At 42.9% G+C, this 16,871-nt stretch overlaps 1 protein-coding gene across 1 annotated transcript in view; it reads right to left on the bottom strand.

Annotated features, from left to right (window-relative positions):
- Positions 1-16,871, bottom strand: part of CCDC178 (coiled-coil domain containing 178) — a 367,301-nt gene that overhangs the window by 206,228 nt on the left and 144,202 nt on the right. The window contains exon 15 of the mRNA XM_075920758.1: positions 12,982-13,141. Within this exon, the coding sequence (XP_075776873.1) occupies positions 12,982-13,141 (160 nt within the window). The remainder of the gene's footprint in view (positions 1-12,981; positions 13,142-16,871) is intronic.

The following is a 16,871-nucleotide window of genomic DNA, read 5'->3' as shown; positions in this document are numbered from 1 at the left end:
CCTTTAATCATTCTTGTCGCTCTTCTCTGTACCCTTTCCAATTTCTCCACATCTTTCTTGAAATGTGGCGCCCAGAACTGGACACAGTACTCCAGCTGAGGCCTAACTAGTGCAGAGTAGAGCGGCAGAATGACTTCACGAGTTTTGCTTACAACACACCTGTTGATACAACCTAGAATCATATTTGCTTTTTTTGCAACAGCATCACACTGTTGACTCATATTCAACTTGTGGTTGACTCATATTCAACCCCTAGATCCCTTTCCGCCATGCTCCTTCCTAGATAGTCGCTTCCCATCTTGTATGTATGGAACTGATTGTTCCTTCCTAAGTGGAGCACTTTGCATTTCTCTTTATTAAACCTCATCCTGTTTACCTCTGACCATTTCTCTAACTTGCTAAGGTCATTTTGAATTATGTCCCTATCCTCCAAAGAAGTTGCAACCCCACCCAGTTTGGTATCATCTGCAAACTTAATAAGCATACTCTCTATCCCAATATCTACATCATTGATGAAGATATTGAACAGTACGGGTCCCAAAACAGACCCTTGAGGAACTCCACTTGTTATCCCTTTCCAGCAGGATTTAGAACCGTTAACAACAACTCTCTGACTACGGTTATCCAGCCAATTATGCACCCACCTTATCGTGGCCCTATCTAAGTTATATTTGCCTAGTTTATCAATAAGAATATCATGCGAGACCGTATCAAATGCCTTACTAAAGTCTAGGTATATGACATCCACCGCTTCTCCCTTATCCACAAGGCTCGTTATCTTATCAAAGAAGAAAATATGGCCCAACTATGCATGTGTTACAGGGCTCTCCATGTAATGATCAGTATTTGCTAGCCCTTATTACAACAAACTGTTATATGAGACATTCCACCTTTATTTCCCGTTCTCAGAATGGAGAACTACTATAATAATTCAGACACCACATAGTGGTATTTACAAGAAACCAATCAATGTTCAACGGTGATCACCATACTCGTTAACAATAAAGTACAATGTTTACATATGGACATTCCTATTGGGTCTGCAAAAGAGTAAGCTTTGTAAAGTTATTCTCCGAGCCAAAATTAAACTGCAGGCCTTATTATTTCATGCTCTCTCCCCATGCTAGAAGGTAGGTGCTGGAGTTTGAGACGCCAGCAATTTTGTTTGTTTGTTTGTTTGTTTGTTGAGAGAGAGAGAGAGACTGGTAAATAAAAGGAAAAGTGGTAAATAAAAATAAAATTCTACCACCTTCCAGTTTAGGCACCTGTCCATTTGTACCAGCATGAGATGTGACAATCTGGTATGTACTCATTTAGCAGAAGCAGAATGCCTCAGAGAACCAGGTACCCTATCTCCAATGCAGTTTGAGGCTCAAGTGCTACAATAATAATTATAACGTTACATCATTAAATTTAACACACGGTCAGAAAATAATAATTTCAAAGTTGCTATAATTAAGTTAAAGCAGCCATATTAGATATCCTGTGTGTTTTATGTTACATATTTAATAACATAAACAGCAACATACCAATTTACATATTCAGTTAGATAAAGAAGAATAGAATACGTGCATACTGATAATATGACTAAATTAATATTACTGCAGGAACAAGTTTTTGAATTTCCTATTTCTTTCAAATAAAACTGAATCTTTCATGAATATATAGTTTTCTTTTGCATTTAATGTTTCTGATTTTAGTATTATAAAAACAATTATTTTCAAATGCTAACAACCCCCACTTGGTTGCTGCTGTAAGGGTTTAAGGCATTGTAAGCACTCATACCTCTAAGTTCTTAAATCAGTACAGATGCCTAACTTGTCTTAAGGAATTAAGGTGGCATAGACATTTAAGCTACTAGAAATCCTAAAGGCCACCAGGTGCCCATTAACACACTTTGAAAAGGGTGTGCACTTCTGGAAAAAAACAGACTGCATCTCCAGGCGTGTAAACTTTTAGACTCAGCAAAGTGCAGTTCTGTGCATACCCAGTATGTAATTTTCAAGTGTGCATAACTTGGTTTATTTCCAGCCATTCTCTCCCCCTTCTCCCCCTCACAATATAGTCATGGGTACACTCTTTAAGAAGGATTTTAATAGATCAAGTTTCAAAATCCTTGATGCATTTTAATTCTCTGTAGGGAAACAAAATTTCACAAAGTATACTTTTACTCCAGCTATATACACTGATAACTCAAAAAATGCAGAAGAGCATTTCTTATAATTTAAGAAAAGGACAAAGACCAAAAGTTTTTTCAAAAGTTTCTGAGTGAAAAGGTTAAGCACAACCTTTGCTATCAGGCATCACATGAAGCATAATTGTTCCCATTTCTTATGTCATAATTGTGACTGTTGCAATAGTATTAATCTATTTAGTCTACATTTACAGTTGGGTTGCTGATTCTTTTTGCCATATGAGTTCCCTCTCAGTGAGTAGTCAAACACATCTATTTTTTTAAATTCCCATTGCCTCTCCCCCTTTTCATCCTTCCATTCTCACTCAAAATGTTATTACCACCTTGGCATCCAGACTCCAGTTAAGCATATTCATTAGGAAGGGAGATATATAACTTCCCTATAATAAAATCAGACAAGCAGGATAGTTATTTGGGTAATACTGTCAGTACTCCCCACAGGACACCATGTAAGTCACATTCACAATATCCTAAGTCTACCCATGAGTAGGGAGTGAGATCTTGTAACATGGGACTCCCACATATCAGTGTAGCACACTGTTGGAAGCCACTGAGTCAACTAATTAAAGACAATTTTATAGCCAGACGATTTGTTGCCCTTACCCTGCACACACACACAAAATAGCCTACAGGGAGTTGTACCTCTCTGCAGCTTTTTTAAAAATATCCTCCATCTTTTGACACATGTACTGAAATGTAACTCCCATGTTCACATGTATATGCAACAATGCATCTTTTAAAATTTAATGTTGATTAATATTGTTTTTTAATAATATATGATGACTGTCCAAAAGGTAACTCCTAGCACTGAAAGACAAGGCTGGAAGAAAAACAAGATGACCTAAACAGATCTCTAAGGGTACGTCTATACAGCAACATTAATTCGAAATAACTTAGTGCATTTTGAAATAATGTTGAAATACTGTCAACCTGGAGGACTTCTTACTCCGACTCCTGTAACCATCATTGTACAAGAAGTTAGGGAAGTCAGAGAAAGAGTGCTCTATTTCAAAATAAGTGCTGTGTAGACACTCCCAATTTCAAAATAAGCTATTTCGAAATAAACTACGCCATTGATGTAGCTCAATTTGTGTAGCTTATTTCGAGTTAAGCCCTGCTGTGTAGATGCACCTTAAAAGAGATCATAAAAGAAAACTATTATATTTTATATAATTCAGCATACATTTTCATCTGATTTAGTTTTTCCTTCAGTATTTCCTAACACACTCACCACAAGGAGAGAATACTTACCTTTCAATAACTTAAGTTCTTTGAGATGTTTTGACTTTGTGGTTGCTCCATTGTAGGATATGCATACATTTATGTGCTATCAATCAGAGATTGGGATTAGTAGTATTCATGGATCTGTGCCTAAATATCACATGGCCTCGTGCTTCAGAGTTAGGCACATAGGATCCTCTGTTGCTCCGGTTCCTTCTCAATTCCAGAATTAGAGACTCCACAGTAGAGAAGGAGTGCAATAAGTGAAGCACTCACAGGGAGAAAATATCTTGAAGAACTCTCCTTCTGGAGACAACTCCTTGCCCCTAGCTCAGGGCTTTATCAAAGTTCATCAGTCTCATCATAGTCCACAGTCTCTATCCAGCTCTCCACTTGGAATTCTCCCTGGTGCTGACACTCCCTCAGCTAGCCAGTCACCCTTGGTCTCCTCTCCTTGAGCTCTGCCCTGCAATTGACTGCTGCTTTGCTTTGCAGCTAGTAGGTCTTCCTGGTCCCTGATTAGCCAGTTCCTCCACAGCTGCTTCAGCAACCTGGAGAACTTGTCCCTTTTCTGGGGCAGGGTGTGTCAGGCCCACAGGGCCTCCATCAAGAAGGTTCAAGGCCTGGTTTACCCTGTCATGATTTCCTTATGAGTACGCCACAGTAGAAGATTCCTGAGCAGTATCTCATTGTGGAGATGGGTGTGGGGAGGGGGGTATCCAAGATGGTGCAGAAGACAGCTCATCAAAAGTTGCATCAGTGTCAGCTGCAGGCAGAGTAGTGTAATATTTGGAGAACAAGTCAATTTAAGACCAAGCTTGAATAAATGGATCGTAAAGCAGATAGAAAGCTGCCCAGATTGTCGGGCTCAATGGGTAGTGATAGACAACTTGATGTCTGCTTGGCAGTTGGTATCAAGCAGTGTGTCCCAAAGGTTGGTTCTGAGGACGGTTTCGTTCAACATCTTTATTAATGACCTGGATGAGCGGATGGATTTCACCCTCAGCAAGTTCACAGATGACACTAACGGTGAGACATAGATATACTGGAAGGTAGAGATAGGGTCCAGAGTGACCTGGACAAATTGAAGGGTTGGGCCTAAAGAAATCTGATGAGGCTCAACAAGAACAATTGCAGTCCTGAATTTGGGATGGAATCCTAAGCCAGGCTGAGGAACGACTGGCTAACCAGCAGTTTGACAGAAAAAGACCTCAGGATTACAGTGGATAAGAAGCTGGATATGAGTCAATAGTGTGTCCTTGTAGCCAAGAAGGCGCATGGCATATCGGAGTTCATTAAGAGGAGCATTGCCAGCAGATCCAGGGAAGTGATTAATTGCCCTTTATTCAGCACTGGTAAGGTCATATCTGGAGTATAGCAGCGTTGAATTCTGGGGCCCCCACTACAGAAAAGGATGTGGAAAAATTGGAAAAGGTCCAGTGGAGGGCAACAAAAATGATTAGGGGGTTGGAGCACTTATGAGGAGAGGCTGAGGGATTTGACCTTATTTAATCTACAGAAGAGAAGAATGAGGGAAGATTTGATAGCAGCTTTCAACTACCTGAAGGGGGATTCCAAGGAGGATGGAGAAAGGCTGTTCTCAGTAGTGACAGATGACAGAACGAGGAGCAATGGTCTCAGGGAGGAGCAATGGGGAAGGTCTAGGTTGGATATTAGGAAAAACTATTTTACTAGGAGGGTGGTGAAACTTTGAAATGAGTTACCTAGGGAAGTGGTGGACTCTCCATCCCTAGGGGTTTTTAAGTCCTGGCTTGACAAAGCTCTGGCTGGGATGATTTAGTTGCGATTGGTCCTGCTTTTAGCAAGGGGTTGTACTTGATGAGCTCCTGAGGTCTCTTCCAACCCTATGATTCCCTGATTCTAATCTGTGACCATGTACATTTCAGTGATGGGAACATCATGGAAGAGGTAACAAGAAATGGACTGAGCCCTGACGGAATTTGCTGACACTCTGGTGAGGTGGTTGTATGCCAGTGACTTAATAACAGACTATGATGCAATCTGAAATCCACGTAGATAATCTTTGAAAGGAGATTGATTGTCTTTTCAGTCTTTCAGAAAAGAATATCAACAGCCTAGGAGAAATCTCAAAGCATTTAGTCTGTTCAGACAGAAGGCTGATACCCTCCAAACATTTACAGTGTGAAGGCTTGTCTCTTCTCCGGAAGAGTGATGTTTTGGGAAGAATACTAGCAGATGGATATTCTTATTGATATGGATGTTGAAGAAACTTGTATGGTAAACCAAGGATTTGATTACAATGTGAACTTGTCACAGTAGAAGGCAGTAAGTCATGAGTGCCCCAACTTCTACTCTCCTTCTAGATGATGGGAACCATCCAAAGTCTGAAGGGGAGGACAAGATATTGGTAACATTTTGAATTGGCAACAAACCACAGAAAATATTTGTGGCAGGGAGCACAGCAACATGAACATATGCATCTTAAATGTTACGGGCAGTAAACCAATCCCATTGACTCAGACAAGGCATCATAGTTAAGGCTGAAATTTGGTCATGGATTTCGTGATTTCCAAAGACCTCTGTGACTTCAGCCAGCATTTGCTGGGAGCTTCTGCCACCTGAAGAGACAAAGAGCTGTGGGGTATTCCCACTGCTCCAGGTGGTAAGAAACCCCTGCAGCACCCAGCCACTGAAAATGGCAGGGGGATTCTTGCAGCCTCCCATTGCCACAGGAATCCCCACCTCTCCCTGCCTCAGCAGGCAGCAGGGAATCCTCACTGCTCCCAGCCACCATGGGGAAGTCAGTGGATGTTATATACCTTGACTTTAGCAAGGCTTTTGATACGGTCTCCCACAATATTCTTGCCAGCAAGTTAAGAGATTGTGGATTGGATAAATGGACAGTAAGATGGATAGAAAGATGGATAGAAGGCTGGGCCCAGCGGGTAGTGATCAATGGCTCGATGTCAGGATGGCGGTCGGTTTTTAGCGGAGTGCCCCAAGGTTCGGTTCTAGGACCGGTTTTGTTCAATATCTTTATTAATGATCTGGATGAGGGGATGGATTGCACCCTCAGCAAGTTTGTGGATGACACTAAGCTGGGGGGAGAGGTAGATACACTTAAGGGCAGAGATAGGGTACAGAATGACTTAGACAAATTGGAGGATTGGGCCACAAGAAATCTGATGAGGTTCAACAAGGACAAGTGTAAAGTCCTGCACTTGGGACGGAAGAATCCCAAGCATAGTTACAAGCTGGGGACCAACCGGTTAAGTAGTAGTTCTGCAGAAAAGGACCTGGGGGTTACAGTGGATGAGAAGCTAGATATGAGTCAACAGTGTGCCCTTGTAGCCAAGAAGGCTAATGGCATATTAGGTTGCATTAAGAGGAGCATTGCCAACAGATCCAGAGATGTCATCATTCGCCTTTATTCGGCTTTGGTGAGGCTGCATCTGGAGTATTGTGTCCAGTTCTGGGCCCCCCACTACAAAAAGGATGTGGACGCATTGGAGAGGGTCCAGCGGAGGGCAACCAAAATGATTAGGGGGCTGGAGCATATGACTTATGAGGAGAGGCTGAGGGACTTGGGTCTGTTTAGTCTGCAGAAGCGAAGAGTGAGGGGGGATTTGATAGCAGCCTTCAACTTCCTGAAGGGAGGTTCCAAAGAGATGGAGAGAGGCTGTTCTCAGTAGTGACAGATGGCAGAACAAGGAGCAATGGTCTCAAGTTGTGGTGGGAGAGGTCCAGGTTGGATATTAGGAAAAACTATTTCACTAGGAGGGTGGTGAAGCACTGGAATGGGTTACCTAGGGAAGTAGTGGAGTCTCCATCCCTAGAGGTGTTTAAGTCTCGGCTTGACAAAGCCCTGGCCAGGTTGATTTAGTTGGAATTGGTCCTGCCTAGAGCAGGGGGCTGGACTTGATGACCTTCTGAGGTCTCTTCCAGTTCTATGATTCTTTCCCCTTTTATTGTCTATGGTAACTTTGCTAGTTATCCAATCACATTATTTCTTGTGATAAGACTGAAGCAAAGTAGGCATAATAAAAATGGCCATACAGGAACAAACCAATGGTCCATCTGACCCAGTATTTTGTTTTCTGACAGTGGCCAATGAGAGATGTCTTGGGAGAATGATCAGAACAGGCAGTCTTCAAATGATCCATCCCCTGTCATCCAATTCCAGCTTCCGACAAACAGAGGCTAGGGACATCATCCCTGCCCATCTTGGCTAATAGCATCAAGCAGACATTTAGCAGTTCTGCCTTACTATCATCTGTTGTTACCAGCTCATCATCTCCACTTAGCAGCAAACCCACATCATCCCGGATCTTTCTTTTTTGTCTGAAATATTTTTCTAAAGAACCCCTTCTTCTTGTCTCTAACATTAACTGTATCTCATTCCTTGCCTGGGCTTTCTTGATTTTCTTGATTTTGTGCTTACCCACTCACACTATTCCCTCTATACATCTTTGGTGACATGTGCCTCCTTTCATTTCCTGTATGTATCCCTGTTGGTTTTGAGATAGCTAAAAAGCTCCCTTGTGAAGCCACATTGGCCTCCTATGGCTCTTCTTATCTTTATTCTGTACCAGAAGATCTTGACTTTGAGCTACCTGTTTACATCTTTTAGGAACTGCTAGACCCCATTGATTTTTTTTTCTTTCCAATTGGTCTTTCTATGGTACCTTGCCTTCTATTTCTCTGAGCTTTCTTAAGTCCAGTGTCCTTTTTTGCTATTCTCATATTCTCCCTTGCATAGTATCTTGAATTCTAATATGACAATTTTTCATTAAACTCATCCACCACTGGGAATTCAGAGTGGGCTGTGAGAAGAAATAGTCAATCCCACTGACTGGTATATCTTTGTCTGCCTATTTTCCATGTAGATGCGAGGATGAAAGTAGGGTGACGAGATGTCCTAATATTACAGGGACAGTCAAAATATTTGGGGCTTTGTCTTATTTAGGTGTCTGTTACCCTCCAACACCTCTCCTGGTTTTTCACATTTGCCATCTTGTCACCCTAGATGACAGTTGTTTTCCACAAATTAACTGGTATGGGCTGCATATAAGAGTGCCTCATTAATGGGTGGTGCTATTTCCTCACATGGACCAATGCAAAGAATATCCATAAGACAGTGCTGGGACTCTTGCATCTCCCCTGTCAAAATTTTAAGAGATACTGCAAGCATATCATGAAATTGCCTAAAATTGTCTGCATAACACGATGGTGTTGGTATGGTGGTGTCCTCACCACAGGATGGTGGGACATATGTAAGGGAGAAATGGTATCTCCTCCTCTGGAAGTGGCAGTGGAACCCCCTGATCTTCCTTCTATAACAGGGAATTATGAAGCACTGATGACTGGAGGTGACTGGAGAACTTCTACACATGGTCTCTTCAGGGAAGAAGCTCTACAAGATTGGTCCCCCAGGGATCCCAACAGTCCCACTGAAAAGGTGGGTAGGTAAGAGAAGAGACCCCAGAGGAATTTGTATTCAATGGACACATGGCAGCGTCTCACGTCCTTGTTAAGGTATGCTTCTTGAGGCATCAGAGAATTGAAAACTTTTAAATTCCAGTATAATTCCCAGTCTAAAGGAGGGGCAGTAGACATTGGTATCTTAAATGCTAAGTGAGATTGCAGCACGTAGATAGCTCTATGGGTAAGTGCCAGAGGACTGAACACTTGTTGAAACCTGAAGAGAAGAGGTGGGTTGTAGGCACAGAGGTATTGGTGGTAAACTCTCATAGGAAAGAAGAACTCTAGTTCCTCCAAAATGAAGAATTCCTCCTGTGAGAGAAACCTCAAGTTTTCAGGAGAACTTTGATAATGTACAGCCTAGTCTGAGGGCAGTACTAGATGCCTCGTTAGGAATAGATAGGGAATAGCAGCTGGTGCCAAAGGAGCTGAGAAGGTGGTTTCTCTATCGCCAAGTATATGCAGTCCAAGCTATCGGAGGAGATGAGGGAGGTAAGAAATGGCTCCATATGAGTCAGTAATAGACAGTACCACTGACGTGGACTTTCTCGTGTCATTGGATTTGAAGAGTCTGAGTTCCTTGATGGTGCCAGTGAAGATAACTTTAATAATTTCTTACTGGCAGATTTACCCTGAGATGTCTTTTTAGATGGTACTGAGACTAGTGCCGATGCCTGATGGTGCCTCAGAGGTACCCATTCTAAGGCACAAGGTCTCCTCAGAAACAGTTCTAAGAGATGAACTTTCTCTTTTTCTTCTCTCAGGAGATGGACACTTTCTTTGCTTGTTTTATCTCCAAAGAAGCCCTGGGAGATGCTGAAGTTCCCAGGGGTGATGGAGGCATTCAGACATGATGGGCTTTAGGGAGAGTTTCACGAGGAACAGTTTCAGCCTCAGCTACTTAGCAGGATTTGCTAGTGTGTTAGGAGATTCTTTTAAAGAATCCTGAAAAGGGTGGTCCAGATGTGGCAGACAGAAAGATGCTACACCCCCATAACTGTACAGATCTTTTGAATCAGCAAAAGCTTTGCCAAAAGTATGTTCTTGAAGGGCAGAAATAATGCTATGCAAGGAAGCATTTGATGTGGCTTTCCAGAGCTTTTAGAGTCAATGAAGTTGTGCCTGGGACATCAAGAGACAGTTCCAGGCATGCATTGGAATTGGCAGACATACAAGTTAAATTAAGTTTGATTGATCAAGCATAAGTGAAGGATCAAAACAGATTTAAGAGAATGCCCAGATGCCCTGTGTTATGCAGTTCAGGCTAGATGATCAGAGTGATTCCTCTAACCTTATAATCTATGAACAAGTTTGCCTGTAAAAGCCAGGCCTTTTGCAGTACAAAGGGATAATAGCTATCTGGAAAGACATCCATTTACTGCACAATGGAGGAAAGTTAGCTTGTGTGGGGCATAGGCCTGTCCAACAAATGGTATGTCAACATCTGGAGTTATGGAGGGGTTTGATTCCCAAAAGGGTCCAGGCTGGGGCTCCTAACATTGTAAATGGAAACTAATAGTATAGTTGAAAAATATGAGCCAAATCTTTCCTAAGAGTAGTTTTCAGGAGACATCACAAATAAGGTGGATGCCTGGATTTGCAAGCAATCAATAGGGCAGAAACAGAAGTTGAACCCCAGGGGTTAGGCGGAAGAGGGGCAAACCTGAATATTTATTATTTGCCATGAAGTCTATTTCACATTGCACTGTGAACCCAAGTAAATGCCTGGTATTGGGAGATTTAGCACTCTCCCCCATTAAAGTTAACTGTTAATGAAGCTGAAAAGCTTCAACTTTTAAATCTACTGATGTATCTATGTTCATTCTCTTGTGAGTTCTGATCAACACAGGCTTTGTAGAAACAACAATGTACGAATACAAAGTGAGCACAAATCACTACTGCTACTGTTGAAAGTGGAGTGCACTGATATTTCATATTCACGCATATTACTTTTCACATGTGCAAATGCCCGCACGATGTGAAAAGGCAGGAGAGAAACAGGTCCAATGTTAACTGAAATATTTCATAAATTGTTTTAGTAATACAGCGAAAGTTTTGCTATCTGGCATCCTGCTAACCAGAAAACTTTGCTAACCTGCATCCCCCCAGCCACAATACCACTGTATCGTCAGGTGCACACGCCTTACATCCAGCCGGCCGTTTCAGGGCTTTTGACAGATGACACTATCAGCTGATGTCATCAGCAGGTGCATCCTTCCCCCTCAGCTTGCCTCAAGCAGCTGGGAGCCATATCTGCCAGTAGTGGGAGGGGGCAGAGCAATAAGCTTTGTTATGCGGTACATTCAATTAACTGGCAATCCCCATTCCCCATGAGTGCTGGATAACAAAGCCTTCCCTGTATTTGAATGAAACTTTGAATGATTACTTTGATTTAAACAGTTCCCTGAAATATTTGCAATCAAAACACTACATAGTACCACTTTCTAGTACATCAAAGCTGGAAAGTGAAACTGAGTATTTATGATGATAGAAGCAATTAGACTAGAGAAGCAATTAGACTATTTTCAATGCCTAGTCTAAGTGAAGTGTAAAAATTAAACAACAGCTATAACGGTGATGAATACAATCAACATGTTTTTAAAATTCTGTCAAATTTTATTACAGGCTGGATCTCCCTGGTATAGTACCCTTGGGACCTGACTGGTTCTGAACGAGGGAGTTTGATGGTCAATTCTGCCCACCCCTACCACTGCCGCTGGTCCCCTGGACCAGCTTTGCTTCTAGCCTCAAATGGGCTCGTGGCCCTGTTGCAGTTCACCCTGCTTGGGCTGCCAGCCCCACTGCTGCCGATCCTAGCTGGTCTCTCAGCCGCTGGTCTCTCAGCCACTGGCCCTTGCTGGGCTGCCAGTCTCGCTGGTCCTTGTTGGGCTGCCAGTCTCTCTGTCACTGGCAGGGCTCCCAGCTGCTGGCCCTGCTTGGGCTACTGGCCCCACTACCGCCGTCTCCAGTCTTCTTGCCTGCCTCAGTCATGCTGCCCACCTTGCTATCACTGGCTCTTGCTGGACCACTAGCCACCTGGCCAGGCTGTTCGCTCCACTGTCGTCATGCTCCCAGCCATCAGTCCTGCTTCAGCTGCCTGCCCTGCTGCCGCTAGCCCCGCTCAGGCTGCCTGCCGCCCACCTTGCTCAGCTCATGTGTGACAGCCCAGGCCAGGCTGCTGGGTGTGCTCTCACCAGCCCTGCTTCAGCTCCTGGCCAGGCTCCCAGCCCCTCCTAGTGCCTGACTCATAGCCTATGGGGCTCTTTGGTCCCGGAACACCCATGATCATGTTGGACCACAGATGTTGCCAGATCAGGGACTCCTAGTTTAGAGAGGTCAACTTGTAGTCTATTATTGTTTTAAACATAATTGAAGAAATATTAATCTATCAATCTTCTTAGAACCATATAAGTAATTTAATATTATTTGTATGCATAGCACAACAGAAATGAAACACCAATGAAACAAAAGAAACACTATGCAATTTTTCTTTCTTAGACAAAAAAGTTAAAATGTGAGAATAATTCTTCAACATAGAATTTAGGGAATTTTATAGTAGCTGATCTTTCATAAGAGTTTTGTGGTTAAAGCAACTGTATTTTCTAAACTTCTGCTTCAGTAGGCCCTGATTTTGCAATTAACTCTACACGGGCTCAGGGGGTCCATCTGTTTGTGCCAAATACAGCATCAGTGCTCCAGTCAAATTTCACATAGAAGATGCCATTATGGAATATCTGTTGCCTTCCAATTTATAAAGTGATAAAAAGATTTAGAGTATTTATTACTTGTACAATAGAGGTCAGTAAAATAGAATGGGAAACTCTTAACACAAACATACAATATCAAATTAAGAACGATATACTTTTCCTAAAGGAAGTCATTTAAGAATGTCAGGACCAGATCCTATAGTTCTAACACAGAAAAATAGCAATGGTCTTCAATAGGAGTATTACTTGTTTATTGCCAAGAAGATTGTGTTCTTATATACTGGACATTTAATAAAATTGTGCTAAAGTATTTAAAAGACATCAGCAAGTAGCCAGCTTTAAGTGATTCCATTCCATTTTGCTTCTGTTAAAAAAAATCGTTCTAATAGTACCCACCTTCATATCTTCCAAATTTTTCTGTCTAGTCCACAGTAATTCTCCATATGTTTTTTCCTCGTGCTGTATTTTCTTCTCATATTTTTCTAATTCATTTTTGAAGTAATCCACTATCATCTGCTTTTTCTCCTGCTTAGAACTAACAGCACTAAAATTTTTCCTTCAAAAGAAAACATTTAAAATTGATTTTTAGTCTTACTTTATTTAGTTTCATATTTAATTTTACTTTAGACAGAAAGATTAATTTCATATATGTTAAGATCCATTTGGAAAAGCATTTAAAACCATGTGATTATACACACACACACACACACACACACACACACACACACACACACTTATGTTATTTTGAATGCCTTGCATGTACTCTGCCTACTAATCTAACCCCATCAGACTACTAACATTTAAAACTCTCTGCAACTTCAAAAACAGCTTCTACTTTAAAAATATCAGTTTTCCTTGGAAAGGATCATTTTCCCCTCCCATGGAAAGTTTTCCTTTAAAATTATACTTGTGTGAGATGCAGCTTGCAAGCATGAGTCCCCTTTGCTCTCATTTCCTTCTTCTCATGTCCCAGGCACATTATGTAGGCTGTTAAGCACAGGGAAGTGAAAAGTTCCAACATGATCAAGTACTCGCACACCCAGTTCCCTTAGGACACCAAGTGTTGGCTATTCCCCACTAATCCAATCATAGAATCCTAGGGCTGGAAGAGACCTCAGGAGGTCATTGAGTCCAGGCCCCTGCCCAAAGCAGGACAAACACTAATTAAATCATCCAAGCTAGGACTTTGTCAAGCAAGGATTTAAAACCCCCTAGGAATCCAGAGTCCACCACCTCCCTAGGTAACTCATTCCAGTACTTCACCACCCTTCTAGTGAAACAGTTTTTTCTACTATCCAACCTAGACCTCCCCCACTGTAACCTGAGACCATTGCTCCTCATTCTGTCATCCATCACTACTGAGAACAGCCTCTCTTTGGAACTTCCACTTCAGGAAGTAGAGGGCTGCTATCAAATCCCCCCTCATTCTTCTCTTCTGCAGACTAAAAGAGCCCAAATCCCTCAGCCTCTCCTTGTCATGTGTTCCAGCCCCCTAATCATTTTGGTTGCCCTCTGCTGGACCCTCTCTAATGCGTCCACATCCTTTCTATAATGGGGGGCCCAGAACTGGATGCAATACTCCAGGTGTGGCTTCACCAATGCCGAATAAAGGGGAATTATAACTTACCTAGATTTGTTGGAAGTGCTGCTCCTAATGCACCCTAATATGCCATTAGCCCTTTTGGCTACAAAGACACACTGTTGACTTATATCCTGCTTCTCATCCATTGTAATCCTTAGGTCCTTTTCTGCTGAACTGCTAATTAGCCAGTCGGTCCCCAGCCTGTAACAATGCTTGGGATTCTTCCATCCCAAATTCAGGACTCTGCACTTGTCCTTGCTGAACCCTATCAGATTTCTTTTTGCCCAATCCTCCAATTTGTCTAGGTCACTCTGGGCCCTATCCCTACCCTACAATATATCTATCTCTTCCCTTAGCTGAGTGTCATCCACAAACTTGCTGAAGGTACAATTTATCCCTTCATCCAGATCACTAATAAAGATGTTGAACAAAAGTGGCCCTAGAACTGATCCTTGGGGCACTCTACTTGAAACTCACCACTAACCAGACATCAAGCCATTGATCACTACCTGTTGGGCCCAACAATCTAGTCAACTTTCTATCCACCTTACAGTCCATTTATCCAACCCATACTTCCTTGTTGGCAAGAATATTGTTGGAGACAGTATCAAAAGCTTTGCTAAAGTCAAATTATATCCCATCCACTGACTTCCCCATGTCCACAGAGCCAGTTAACTCATCATGGAAGCTAATCAGCTTGGTCAGCCATGACTTGGCCTTCGTGAATCCATGTTGACTATTCCTGATCACTTTCCTCTCTTCCAAGTGCTTCAAAATGGATTCCTTGAGGATATCCTCCATGATAAAACTTGCTCCTCTTTACCCCCAGTGGCCTGCGGGTTTTAGGACTGTGCATCCGTCAGGCAGCCGCAGCCTGCGGAAATGGCAGCCCGCCACGCGGCCGGCGTATGCCTTAATGGAGGGATGCCCGGCAGTGGGCCATTTAAATCGGGCCCAGGAGAGAGCCGGGAGGGGAGCAAAGAGTTGAGCCCTCACCTGGGCAGCCAAAGGGGCTCCCCCAAGACCTCGCAGAGGAGTACTCCATGGATCCTGGGTGGCAGCGGCCATGCCAGGTCTGAGCAGGAAGGCAGAATGGCAGTAAGATCCGGGGAACCCCCCTGCGAACCTGGGCAGCCAGAGGGAATTAGGAAACAGCCGAGGGCAGAGCACTTTTGGCACCCGTGGGCTGGCGAACTTCGGGTTGGATCCCTGTCAGCCATGTAGGGGTGAAGAACCCACACCCTTAGGGCCCTGGGTTGGGACCCAGTGGAGAGGGAGGGCCCGGGTTCCCCTAAACCCCTTCCTCCCTCGTCATGTGCAGCCAGTACCTGTGGCATTCCGCCCTTTCATCAGCCCCACAGGCCGTTATTGTTGACCTCGGACCCTCCTAGGACTCTGACTGGAGGGCCAAAGCCCCCTTGAGGTACTTCTGCCCCATGTACTGAGTAGGCAGTGTGCTCGCAGGGCCCTGTCCTCAGACTGGAGTGCGAGGATCTTGCGCCCATAAAGCCGCCTCTTGGGGGAAACTGAGACAGGCCGGGGGCTCTCAGGGCCTTGCCCCGGTGAGGGGCGGGTGCTCACGCCCAGGAACCTGTCACATTAGGGTTTCACTTTTTAATAAGTGGGAGAGGAGATCAGAGAAATCTCTGATGGAGTAAGCTAGAAAGTAAGCAATAGCCATGCGTGAAGGCAGCAGCAGGAACCTCATGTCACCAGTTTCTCCACCAAGCCAGGCAGGAATCAACACCTGGAATCAAAGGATGTTGTCTCCAGCTGTTTCCCTAAAGTATGAATGGCTTCTTCATAGAAACAGCAACTTCCATATCATGGGTCTGCTGATGAACAGATTAAATATCTACTGAGGTATTTGAATTATCATCTTTTGTTACTGGTTCTAGCAAACTGATCCAGACCAAAAAGTAAAGTTTCTTACCTGATATTTGCATTAATTTTGTCAATATCTACACTAAGGCGCTACACTGCTTCCCTCTTGCGGAAGAGGAAATGCAAATGGAGCACTCATTAGCATATGTCACGCTCTCATTTGCATTTTCTCTTTCAATCCTTTTTGCAGAAGAGGTTTTTGCACAAAAAACCGCTGTGTAGACGGAGCCTTTTTATAAATCCCCTTTTGCGCAAGAACCCTTATTCCTCAAACCTCTTCCACAAAAATGATTGGAAGAGAATATGCAAATGAGAGCCCAACATATGCTAATGAGCACTCCATTTGCATTTCCTCTTCCGCAAGAGGGAAGCAGTATAGATGTAGAGTAATTCTCACAGATGAGTTAATCATTCTCCTCATAGATGGCATCAGTTCAAGTGTTTTGAAGAGAATGCTGGGAATACTTTGTTAGCCCTTCCTGCCAACTTCCAGAAAGGTTCTTCCAAAGCTGTATAACAGACACTAAAGCCATTCCACCCAAAGGTAGAGAATACAATCCAAATAGATTAGCATGTTTAACATTATTCTAGGTTTACCACCCAGAAAATAATAGGAATTTGTTCCAGGAAAAGGCTTCTTTAAGATATGCACATAAAATGCCAACTAGTGGGACAGATTATTAGAAACATTAATAGAATAAAATAAATTTATAAATTTATAAAATAAATTAATATTCCTTTTTTCTTCATATTCTCACCACTAATCCTCACTGACAGGAAATAACAATCAGCAAGAAGTAGCAAGTAATGCGAAAGAACC

Source organism: Pelodiscus sinensis, chromosome 2 (genome assembly GCF_049634645.1).
Source record: "Pelodiscus sinensis isolate JC-2024 chromosome 2, ASM4963464v1, whole genome shotgun sequence".
NCBI lineage: Eukaryota > Metazoa > Chordata > Testudines > Trionychidae > Pelodiscus > Pelodiscus sinensis.
Note: the sequence above shows the minus strand (reverse complement) of the source record. Positions and strands in the feature narration are given on the sequence as shown.